Raw genomic sequence first — 11,287 nt, 5'->3', positions numbered from 1 at the left:
TACTTTGTTGACTTGAAACAATACTACCATTTCAAGTATTTTAAGATTCTGAAGGGCTGTAATGTAGCAGTGCTGTTTAGAAGACAGCACAGACTTAATCTTGAATGGTCTAGATGGAGTGTTTATTATTCATTGGTACCAGTTCTAAGGAGGCTTATTTCAAGAAAGTATATACCAACAATTATATACAGCTGAAGAAAAATGGGATGGGATACCTTATTAATTTGTCATTTTTGAGTCATTTAACTAGAAGGTGGGAAGAAGTAATTCCTGGACTAGGAGAAAACTTGAATTCTTAAGGCCAATTCCAGACTCAAATAGTTTGTTAGTTGTTTCTAGGTAGGTGCTCAATTACCACCTGTGACCTAACTTGTATAAAGTTGTATTCATCTTAAAATTACGGAACTTGAGAAAAAAACCTTAGAAATATTTAATTTAGGCTATTCATTTTATAGATGAGTAATTAGATACACAGAAGTTAAGAGACTTGCCCAATGTTACACATAAAACAGTTAAGCTGGGACCAACCTCTAGGAGTCTAAGATTAGGGTTGGCCAACTACAACCTGTAACTTGTCACGCATGCGTGTGTGTGTGTGTGTGTGTGTGTGTGTGTAAAACTGAACAAAGAAAAATATGGAATAGCAACAAAGCCTAAGATATTTACTATTAGCCCTTTAAAGAAAAAGTTTGCTGGTCCAGATTAATAAGCCAGTTTTCCTACCTTCTGCTCCAATTACGTCTTTCCACAAAAAGCAGCAACTCGAGTTCTTGATTTTCCTGTACTGGTACCCTCAATGTCTTGATCATCTAGTTTCTACATCTCATAAAGACTGAACGCTTTTCAACTTCCCAGAGCAAATCAATCTAGCCAGTTGACTCCTTTAAAATATCTCTTGCATCTACGCGTATTTCTTTTGTTCCAAACTGCTCTACCCACTATTTCTAGAACTAAAGTTTTCCTGACAGAAATGACTTTCTCTTCTCCCTTCTTATTATCTAAATCAGGGGTCAGCAAAGTTTTTCTGTAGGCTCAAAAGCAAATATTTTAAGCTTTGTGGGTCATAAAGTCTCTGCTGCTGTAGAAGAAAGAAACCAAAGGCAATATGTCAACAAATGGGGGTAGAGCAGCTGTGTTCCAATAAAACTTTATATATAAGTAAAACAGTGGGACAAATCTGCAGGATATAGTTTGCCAAACGCTGATCTAAGCTGTTCAATTTATTCAAACTCCAGATCAAGTCCTTTCTCCTATATAAACACCCCAGGGGCTGTTCAGGTCATAGGGTCTCTCCCTGCTCAGAATCCCATGAATTTACTATCTGCCCAAGTAACGACATCCACACACAACTCTGTGGAGCCTCTTGTACTACTGTAATACATAGCTTAACTCATATTGTGATTGCTTTAGCCTTTCTGGGACTCACTCCCTGATCTAAAATTAGGGACCCTGGCCTAGATGACTGCCAAAGTTTAAATAATCTATGATTTAACTCTTCACACCATTTATAAGTTTATAAGGAGTCTAAGGTTAAGGACAGTGTGTTACATAGTTGTATATTGCCCCTGGGACCTAAATAAGTACCTTATATCTAAGGGTGGCTTAATCAATACTTGTTGAGATTGGCTAAAACTTACCTGCAAATTTTTGAAGCAGCAGGACCAGTCACTACGCCATAGTAGTTAAAAGAAACAGGAGCTGTGGCTTTTAATGGGTTCCTATGAAACCAATGTGTCATTTTCTCCAAATGTTTCCTATAAACAAAAAAGTACATAACGTATAAAAATTAAATAACACAGTTAATAACAATGTTAGTATAAAACTATTTTTAAATAAAATTTCACTACAGGATATGTATTTTATATAAAATATATATACATATATACAAATAAAATGCTTCACTGCTGTGAGTCAATTTTGTTTGTCTATATAAAATACTCTATGTTTAGATCAGGCCTACTAAAAAGGAGCATTTGGAAATCTGTCCACAGTAACTGCAATGTTAAGTATACTGGGAACAGTAATATTAATATTTAGACCTTAATGTACATGAAAATCACCTGGGGAGGTGAGAGGTCTTGTTAAAATGCAGGTTCTAATTCAACAGTCTGAGTTACGATCTGAGATGTTGATGTTGCTGGTTCCCAAACTATACTTTTGAGGAGCAAAGCACTAGATTTTAGGTGGACAGCCGCAAATGAGATGTGCACAGGACCAGCTGAATGTGGTCCTAATTTCCAAAATACGTTCAAATGGTGACCCTTATTTAGTCTGCTAAGGTTACTTGAGAGAAATAGGTTTTAAATTAACTATATTTAAAAAAAAGTTAACTATATTTCCCACCAACTGACTGGTTATGGTTTAGGTTCTATAAATACGCTTTCCACAGAATACTTAATAAGAACCAGTATCTTCATGGAAAAAAAAAAATCCATGATACTTGATCCATAACTTAAAAACCAAAAAAAGGGGCCTGCCCGGTGGCTCAGGCGGTTGGAGCTCCGTGCTCCTAATTCCAAAGGCTGCCGGTTCGATTCCAACATGGGCCAGTGGGCTCTCAGCCACAAGGTTGCCAGTTCAACTTCTCCAATCCCACAAGGGATGGTGGGCAGCGCCCCCTGCAACTAAGATTAAACATGGCACCTTGAGCTGAGCTGCCACTGTGCTCACGGATGGCTCAGTTGGTTGGAGCGCGTCCTCTCAACCACAAGGTTGCCAGTTCGGCTGAACGGCACCCTCCACAAGTAAGACTGGAAGGACAGCAACTTGACTTGGAAAAAAGTCCTGGAAGTACACACTGTTCCCCAATAAAGTCCTGTTCCCCTCCCCCAATAAAAATCTTAAAAAAAAAATACCCCAAAATTCAAAAACTACTCAAGTAAACTGCCAACTTAAAAAAAATTAATTTTTTAGGTTAAAAAAAAAAAAGCATATGCCGCCACTCTCCTAAAAGTCCATGAGGGTAGATAATGCAGATTTTACAGGAAGGTCTAGCTTAAGACTTAAATGTAGCAATTAGATTCCAGGAAGTAATCGATAAGAAATTTTGATGAGGTTTAATTAATTTGAACACATTATGCAATGTCGTTCGACTTTTCTTAATGGGAAGAAAAGTGGGCTGCACAGGGTATAAAATACCTACTTTAAGTACCTCCCTTACACTATTTACTTATTCATGACAAAACCGGTTTTAGAGAGCGCTAGATGTTTAATGAAGAGAAAATGCATTGTGTACGCAATGAAAAACTGAGCAAGTTCATTTATGACTCAAAACACTTAACAAGTCCTTTTAAAAAACACATAATCTTCTCAACATGATCCAGGTCCACTTCCTTTCTAATCTAAGCAAACTAATACAGCGTCTACATGCACACAAACCAAGCCTTGTAGAGACAATGGCAAACAACACAACACTTAATTTTGTGACAGCAAATTTTCGACAAATTCTCGTTAAAGGCGGCCTCCCGCTACCTGGATGAAAATGTCTCAAGGTCTGTATACCTATCTTCACTGCAGGAACCAAGAGAGCAAGTCAGATATTCTGTGCTCTGGCCCCATCTTTCCCCTTCTGACACCCAGTACCCCAGCTTTCAAGAATTCGGAGGGTGGGGCTGGGAAAGGCCACACCCACCCGCAGGTGCAAATGTCTTTAGAGCCATCAGTACAATAGTCCGATCGCAGCCACCTAACCCGCTCCCCCAAGGAGGACTCGATTACTGACAAGGGTACCCCACTCTGGAGCCTCTGGGTCTCCCGGGGAACCTACCTGAGCGGCGCCCCCCGGACCTTGGAACTCCCACTTCCTGTTTACCACCGGCCTCTTCCTCCCGTGCCCGTCCCGGTCCAGGCGGCGGGCGGTGACCCGCGCAGGCGCTAACCTCAGTGCGCCCCTCTTTCTCAACAGGCATTTTTGTAGAAAGTCGATACTATCCACCCGAGAGGGGCGGGTCGACGACCGCCAAACAAACCCCATATTTAGCTCAGACGCCCCCCTATGCCAGTGGATACGCGGGCAACGGGATAATACCACTGATATTGTTAATACCATTGATTCACGGAGCCAATTAAGGATTTTGTTTCTTTCGTTGGTTTCCAAGTATTAGAAGGAGAGTTTTGGGGAACACGACCCAGGAGTCTATGAATACTGTGTAAAAGGTGGAAAGGTGACCCCATTGCTTGGTACTGCCCCGGGGGAACGACAGGGGCAGGGATATTACCAGGAAACGCCCACCCTCTTGACATACTTACCGGATTTCTCGGAGTCCGGTCAGCAGTCCTCCCGAGAGAAGAAAGGCAGTGTCCGAGCCGGCAAGCGAGAAAGGGAGGGAGGCGGAGAACTAGGCTACGGAGGGAGAGCGACAGGAAACTGGGCCTGCGCCGAGCCGGAGTCACGTGATCAGGCGGCCATGACAGCTCCCGAGGCGGCCGTGCGCGCCGCTGGAGGGCGGAGGCTGCCGCGTTGCCGCATCCCCCTCCGAACGCCCTGTGCCTGGACCCTTTCCTAGCTGCTCCGCCCTAGTCTTTTCTCTTCAGCTGCAGCCTCGTCTCCACAGGCGAAGAGCAGAGGTGGCCCAGCCTCCCCAGCCGAGAAAGATGCAATAACGCCAGCGGCCGCTAGGGGGGGCGGGGCGGCCTCAACCTAACCCGGGGCGGGGCTTCGGGGGCGGGGCCGCGGCGGGGCGGCCTCCTTGGAGCCGCAAAGTTTGGCTGTGGCGGCAAATGGGCTTGGGCGGCTCCTGGGCGGGTGGCGGTGGTGACCGTAGCGGTTCCTTCTGGCCCTGTTAATGTCGGGGCCAGGCCCGGGGAGGATGGCGCCCTAGAGCCCGGCCTCGCTGGGGTAGGGGCGGGAGGGAACGGGGTGGGGACCGGCCATGTCGGAGGTGACCCGGAGTCTACTGCAGCGCTGGGGCGCCAGTTTTAGGAGAGGCGCCGACTTCGACTCTTGGGGCCAGCTGGTGGAGGCGATAGACGAGTATCAGATGTGAGTGACTAACCGCCGGAGCGGGCCAGACCGGCTCCAGTCGGCCGCCTCCCCCTTGTTTCTGTCGGTGTCTCTCATCCCGTATCGGCAGCCAAGGCTTCTCAGGGTGGGGCCCCGCAGGCACTGGGGCTCAGATCGCCCCGGCCCCGGCCCCGGCCAGGCTGCCCTGGAGACCGCGCTCTGCTCTCCGGGGATCCTCGCCCTCCTTTCCCCTCCGCCTCCACCAGGCCAGTTCCATTCAACAGGTAGCCCCTTCTCTGCCGGGGCGCCGGCCCCATCAGGCTACCTACTGAGTTCCTTTCCACGGTCTCACGGGTCCCCCGCTCTGCAGTCACTTTCCTTTCCTCCTCTCCTCCGCCTCTCTCAGGTTGCCGCCCCTCAATTTCTTGTAGAATCTCCGAGGAATACGTGGGTGTTCTCCGCCCACGTTCCAGGGCTGAGTGGCTCCGTGCGCGGTGCCATCCTCCTCCCGAGTGTAGGGCAGGAGAGAACTAACTGGTGGCGATTGAGGGGCGGGGGGGAGGTCCCCCCGGGAAGCCGCAGCAGCCGAAGGAAGGGTCCCCCCTCGCGCCCCTTCTCCACCCCTCTTTCTGGTGAGCCGTGTTTTCCCTGTTCACCTCGATTCCGTTTCGATTTCTGGGACTGTTATTTGCTAGGCAGTGTGGGTCCCACCCACCCCCTCGCTCGGTTGCTTTGGGTGGAGTCCGCGCAGGATGTGAACAGAAGAGAGCAAAATGTGAATTAATAGACCGCGCACGGGAGCCACCCCTCCCTCCTGGGATCCCTCCTCCTTTTCCTGTGTGTAATGTATAGCCTCTGGGTACCAGTTTCTTTGATCGGCCCAAGTCCGATTTCTTTTCCCTTTCTGGTGTCCCCCCACAAAACTTCAGGGGTGTTTTTTTAAATTAAAAAACAAGATTTACGTACATATAAAACGTTGCTTAGATTCTTGCACATTTTCCTGGAAATAACTGCCTCCTAAAATGCTGTTTGCAAAGTGTTGCCGTTCTTTATTCCTTGGTGTAAAGCAAGTTATTGTTGGAGGCTTTACCATATGTGAGTAAAATCTGGAAAGAACGCACGATTGGTACACGGAAGATTTAAAGCGTTTGTCCTTTCTCTACAATAGTTGTTTTTTATCCGACCATTAGGGTAATTTAAATGTGTAGATGTTCTCTGCCCAATCTTCCTGACTTTGAAATTGCCTGTCATTTCCAAAAACCCTGAAAACAACCATGTTCTGGGCCATTCTGCCTTGTAGAACAGCTACTAGCTTTTGATTTGCAGTTGCACTTGATATCATCTGCTCTTGCAACCACTCAATGAGAATATTTATCCTCACTTTACGCAATGAGGAAACCCAAGCTCAGGTTAAACCTTACCTAGAGTCACAAAACTCTCTCTCTGAAATCTGGGATTTTTTTTTTTTTCAAACTCTGCTCTACTACATAGTGCTCAAGACAGTTTACTTAAGATGCGTTGTGTATGTGAATTGGACACATTAGATTTCCTTCATACCAGAGAACATATCCTTACATACTGTAGCCAGTTAGACAGGGAGCACCTGTGTGTACTCGTTCTGACTGTTTACCAAACTCACATAACCCTGAAATACAAAGCTGCCTCGCTTGTTATCTGGTGGGGACTTAGCAGCTGGTGGCACTCAACAGCAGACCTCACAATGGAAAGTGAAGAATACCATGTCCAATTGAAACGACAAAGGAAAATTGAATACGCAGGCTGTTTAGCTGGAACTTCTAGAAACGTCTCAATGAGAGTAATAGGCAACATATGAATCTGTTGTTGGACCTCAGTACTCACTTTTGAACTTCACCATTCAGAGTAGTTCTCAAATTTTAAAAACTGCCAGTGTCAGATCTGAATAGAAAGATGTAATGATTGGCTTAAATTTTGTACACATACAGGCTACATATAACATGAGGTTGAAGTGAAGGCAAATTGTCTTTTTTATTTGAATTATCTGTTTGGGATGAAGTCTGCAAAAAATACCATTGGGGGCTACTAAGTGATGTAAAAAGGAATTGACAGGATATAGTCACAGGACATTGAGAGTGAAGAAAGAGGAAGAGATAGGATAATGCATTTCTAATGTGGGGGGAGGCAGCAATGTCTTTATGGTGGTATAACACACAGGAGCAGATTTGTGGGAGGCGGTGTTGGAGGGAATGAACATACTGTAGTTTAGACAATTTCATCACTCAACAAGTGAGAGCTGGGGATAGAAAGACCAGTGAGATTTGATTTCCACCCTCAAAGCACTGATTGTCTAAAGGAGAATTTTAGAATTAATCGGGTATGAAAAGAGTAAGTGCTACCACATTGCTTGTTAGTTCCTGAAGCTTCTGGCTTACAGCGTTTATACTTTTTTCTGGAGCACTCTTTCCTCATTGTCTGCTTGGGTCACTTGGTCACCTCCTTCAGGTCTTTGTTCAAATACTTCTCAGTGAGGCCCTCTTTGGCCACCCTATTTAAAATTGCAAAGGCTGCTGTCCACCCCGAACCCCTCTACTCAGTCTTGCACATCCTAATCCTGCTGAATTTTTTCTACAGTATTTATCACCATCCAAAATCCAACATACTTCATTTATTTGTTTGGTGTACTGTCTCTTTCACCCCATGAAGGTCAGCTCTTTGAGGGTAGGGTATCCAAGGGGTTGTTTATTCTCTACTGTACACCTACTGTCCAGACTAGTGCTAGGCTATCATTAAATAATTAGTTAGAGAGTACATAAATATTGTATTCTGTTGAATGGATCGATTCAGGAGTATGCTGTGGGAACATTAAAGAGTTGATGCCAAAATACTGATGGAAGATTTAAACAAATTACAGCACAACTAAAACTGATCTCCAAAATATACATGGTCAGGTAAAAACAACTCCATTTAGCAGGCAGCCTCTTTCAGCAATCTGGGGATACGTGCCACTTACCATATGGTAGAGTGGTGTGGAGTCTGTTTCTCAGATCAGATATTTCACAGGATCAACACTGAGGTATTAATCTAGCACATGGATGCTCAATATTTGTTAAGTGAATGGGTGAGTTTGAAGACTGGATAATACCTGCTGTTAATCATCTTTACGCTGCCTTATACGAGTATCTGTGCTTCTCAAAGTGTGGTCCACAGATCAGTGCTGGTCAGCAAACTTGTCTGCAATGAGATAAATAAATAAATTGTGATTTAAGATGTAGACACTTCATAGCAATTTGACATCCTCATGGTAGGTTTCCTTATATTTTATAAAGTATGAGCCTGGAACAGATTGGGAGAAAAGAATGGGTCCTTCACTTTTGAGAAGCACTGATTTCTCTCATGGATTGCTGTCGGTCACCTGTTTACTATGTGCTTAAAATATATTTAAAACTGCCCCTTAGAATAGTCCTGTTTTTTTCAGTAGATATCCTTGGAAAGTGAGTTTATTCTCTAGAGAAGAGTATTGGAAAGATTTCTCACCTTTACTAATAGAATGGCAACTCTTTTCCCTGCTCATCTGATATCCAAAGTATGTGGATTTTTACCCCAATGGACAGAATCATGTCTCACTGAGTCTTAAAATGGTACAATCATTTATGGGTTTAGAAAATTATTTTTTGCCAAGGATTTTTAAGAAGTTTTTAAAATAACTATTGAGATATAATTTATATACCATGAAATTCACATTTGACATATGCAGTTCAATGAATTTTTAGTAAATTTACCAAGTTGTGTAACCATCACTGCAATCAAATTTTAGAATATTTCCATCACCCGAAAAAGATCCCTGGTGTACATTTGTAATCACTTCATATTTCCACTCTAGCTCCAGATAACCATTCATCTATATTGTCGCTAAAGATTTGTCTTTTTTGGACATTTCATGTAAATTGAATCATATACTGTGTGGTCTTTGCATATGCCTTCTTTCATTTAGCATAATGTTTTTGAGGTTCATCCATATTGTAGCATGTATCAGTACTTCATTCCTCTTTATGGCCAAATAATATTCCACTGAACGGATGTACTCCTTTTTATTTTTCCATTCATCAGCTGATAGACATTTTGGGCGTTTCCTCTTTGGGGCTATTACATAATGCTGATGCTGTAAACATTCGTGTATAGGTTTGTTTGTGTGAACATATGTTTTCAGTTTTCTTTGGAATATACCAAGGATTTTGAAATTGCTGGGTTATATGGTAACTCTGTGTTTAACTTTTTGAGGAACTGCCAAACTCATTTTCACAATGACTGGTTGTACCATTTTACATTCTTACTAGCAATGTACGAGGATTCCAATTTTTCCACATCCGTGCCAACACCTGTTATTTTTTTTTCTCTTTGAAAAGTATATCCGTCCTAGTGGGAGTGATGTGGTATCTCACTATGGTTTTGATTTGTACTTCCCTATGACTAATGATATAATAGTCATGTGCTCATTGGCTATTTTTATATCTTTGGAGAAATTCTGTTCAAATCCTTTGCTCATTTTTAAATTGACTTATTTGTCTTTTTATTGTCGAGTTGTAAGAGTCAATTCTTTGGATTTTGTTGTCTCAGAAATTGCTTTGGATCCTTATTGTTGAGTTGGACTAGTAACACATATATCCTTGAAAACTCACCCAAGTCCTAGCTGCTACCTTTAAGTACGATGATAATTGGGCAAACAGTAATTTTCATGTTTTATTTTCCATGAAAAAGTGTTTTTAAAAGTATAATTTGAAATGTCAACTCACTAAATTGTACACCTGAAACTAATATAACATTGAATGTCCACTATACTTTAATTAAAAAGATCTTCCCATTCCAGAATTTTAAAAAAGTATAATTTGATTGAGTATTATCACTTTGGCATGGCTGTAATTTAAACTAATCTTATCAGCAAATGATACACTGATAAAGTCTCTCTGGTTGGTACTGTTGTTGGTGCTTGCTGGAGGTATTTAAGCAGCTTCTGGACCACTGCTTATTGGTTTGTTATAGAAGAAATTCATGCATACTAAAGAAAGTTGGAGTAGATACCATTTGAGATTCTTTCCAGCCCTAGGATTCTGTTTTTACTGCATAGAGCTGAAATTTGTCTCAGCGAAATGGTATGAAAAGTATTGTATCTTAATTTCATTGTCATTGTATAGAGTTTGATTCTAAAGTTAATGGAAATTTATACTTTGAAAACAGAACCAAGTATTACGTACTTCATTGTGTTTTTAAAAAGATTTAAATTGTTTCACTTTGTTGCACTTGAGATAGTTTGCTTTTCTTCAATTCTGAAGAATATGTATTTTTTTTCTTCTTACAGATTAGCAAGACATCTACAAAAAGAGGCCCAAGCTCAACACAATAATTCTGAATTCACAGAAGAACAAAAGGTACCACAAAATAGTCCCTAGACACATCAGATTCCAAATGAAAAGGGTTCTGTGTTTTGAATCCGTTAAGCAAAAACAAACAAAAACTGTTATACTTAAGCACAAAGAATGATAGTTTATGCTTTGCCAAACATTAAGTGATCAAGGAGAGATACCACATGATTTACCAGTTAATGAATTTCTCACTTCATGAATTTCTTTACTCAGCCATTTAGTCTTTGCTTAACTTTCGTGGAGATCATCCACACTTTGTTTGGGGTGGGAGGAGTGCAGAGACTGGAGTTTGATGATGAGTAATTGCATCCCACCTCAATACTTACTTTTGACTCTGAACTTGAACTCCTCTGTCTTCTCTCAGAACCAACAAACAAAAAACTAAAAAAAAAACAAAACAAAACAAAAAACCACCACTGAAAAAAATTAGTTCAAGAATTTGTCATAAGACTGTCAGCAAAATAAGTGCATAAGGTTGCAAAAATGTTTCAATGGTGCTCTTTCTCCTTGAATTAAAATTTTAATGTGCCAAGTTGATTCCTTGCACTGTTAGAGATGATGAAAAATGGGATACTTTAAGAAGATTTAAAGAGTGAGAAGAAATGGGAAGAAACTACCCATTTTCTTTCCTGGCTCAAAGTATCTAGTGTTAAATTTTAATCTCATAGATAATGAAAAAGAATTAATGTGCCAATTTTTCTCTCCTCTCTTAAGAAGAGACATTGTGAAAACTATGGTAACTTAATTTGCTTTCATTAATTCGTATTTTCTGCAAGGGGTGGAAGTGGGAGAGTGATTTTTTTTTTTTTGCATACTTTTTAAGTAAGCCTAAATAACTTTAATCTGTAGGTCTGTATTAATTTGACTAATATTTATAGGAGTTTGGAAAGAAAAAAAAACCCAATTTTTTCTTGGGTTTTTTAGAATATTTATGATATGACATATTATA

At 41.6% G+C, this 11,287-nt stretch overlaps 2 protein-coding genes across 3 annotated transcripts in view; one reads left to right on the top strand and one right to left on the bottom strand.

Moving 5' to 3' along the window:
* The window catches only part of BROX (BRO1 domain and CAAX motif containing), a 19,818-nt gene extending 15,252 nt beyond the window's left edge, over window positions 1–4,566 (bottom strand). Inside the window, exons 1-2 of one of the 2 annotated variants that reach the window (XM_033099379.1) lie at window positions 4,249–4,566; window positions 1,638–1,754 (exon numbers count right to left, since the gene is read on the bottom strand). In XM_033099379.1, coding sequence (XP_032955270.1) covers window positions 1,638–1,738 — 101 coding nt within the window. In that variant the 5' untranslated portion in view covers window positions 1,739–1,754; window positions 4,249–4,566. Of the gene's footprint in view, window positions 1–1,637; window positions 1,755–3,766; window positions 3,871–4,248 lie in introns of those variants that run through there. The other variant, XM_033099380.1, reaches the window with a different exon arrangement.
* A 35-nt stretch (window positions 4,567–4,601) lies between these two features.
* The window catches only part of AIDA (axin interactor, dorsalization associated), a 31,284-nt gene continuing 24,598 nt past the window's right edge, over window positions 4,602–11,287 (top strand). Inside the window, exons 1-2 of the mRNA XM_033099381.1 lie at window positions 4,602–4,981; window positions 10,275–10,344. Coding sequence (XP_032955272.1) covers window positions 4,872–4,981; window positions 10,275–10,344 — 180 coding nt within the window. The 5' untranslated portion in view covers window positions 4,602–4,871. The remainder of the gene's footprint in view (window positions 4,982–10,274; window positions 10,345–11,287) is intronic.

Source organism: Rhinolophus ferrumequinum, chromosome 27 (assembly GCF_004115265.2).
Source record: "Rhinolophus ferrumequinum isolate MPI-CBG mRhiFer1 chromosome 27, mRhiFer1_v1.p, whole genome shotgun sequence".
Taxonomy (NCBI): Eukaryota; Metazoa; Chordata; class Mammalia; order Chiroptera; family Rhinolophidae; genus Rhinolophus; species Rhinolophus ferrumequinum.
This window is presented reverse-complemented; position numbering and strand designations above follow the sequence as displayed.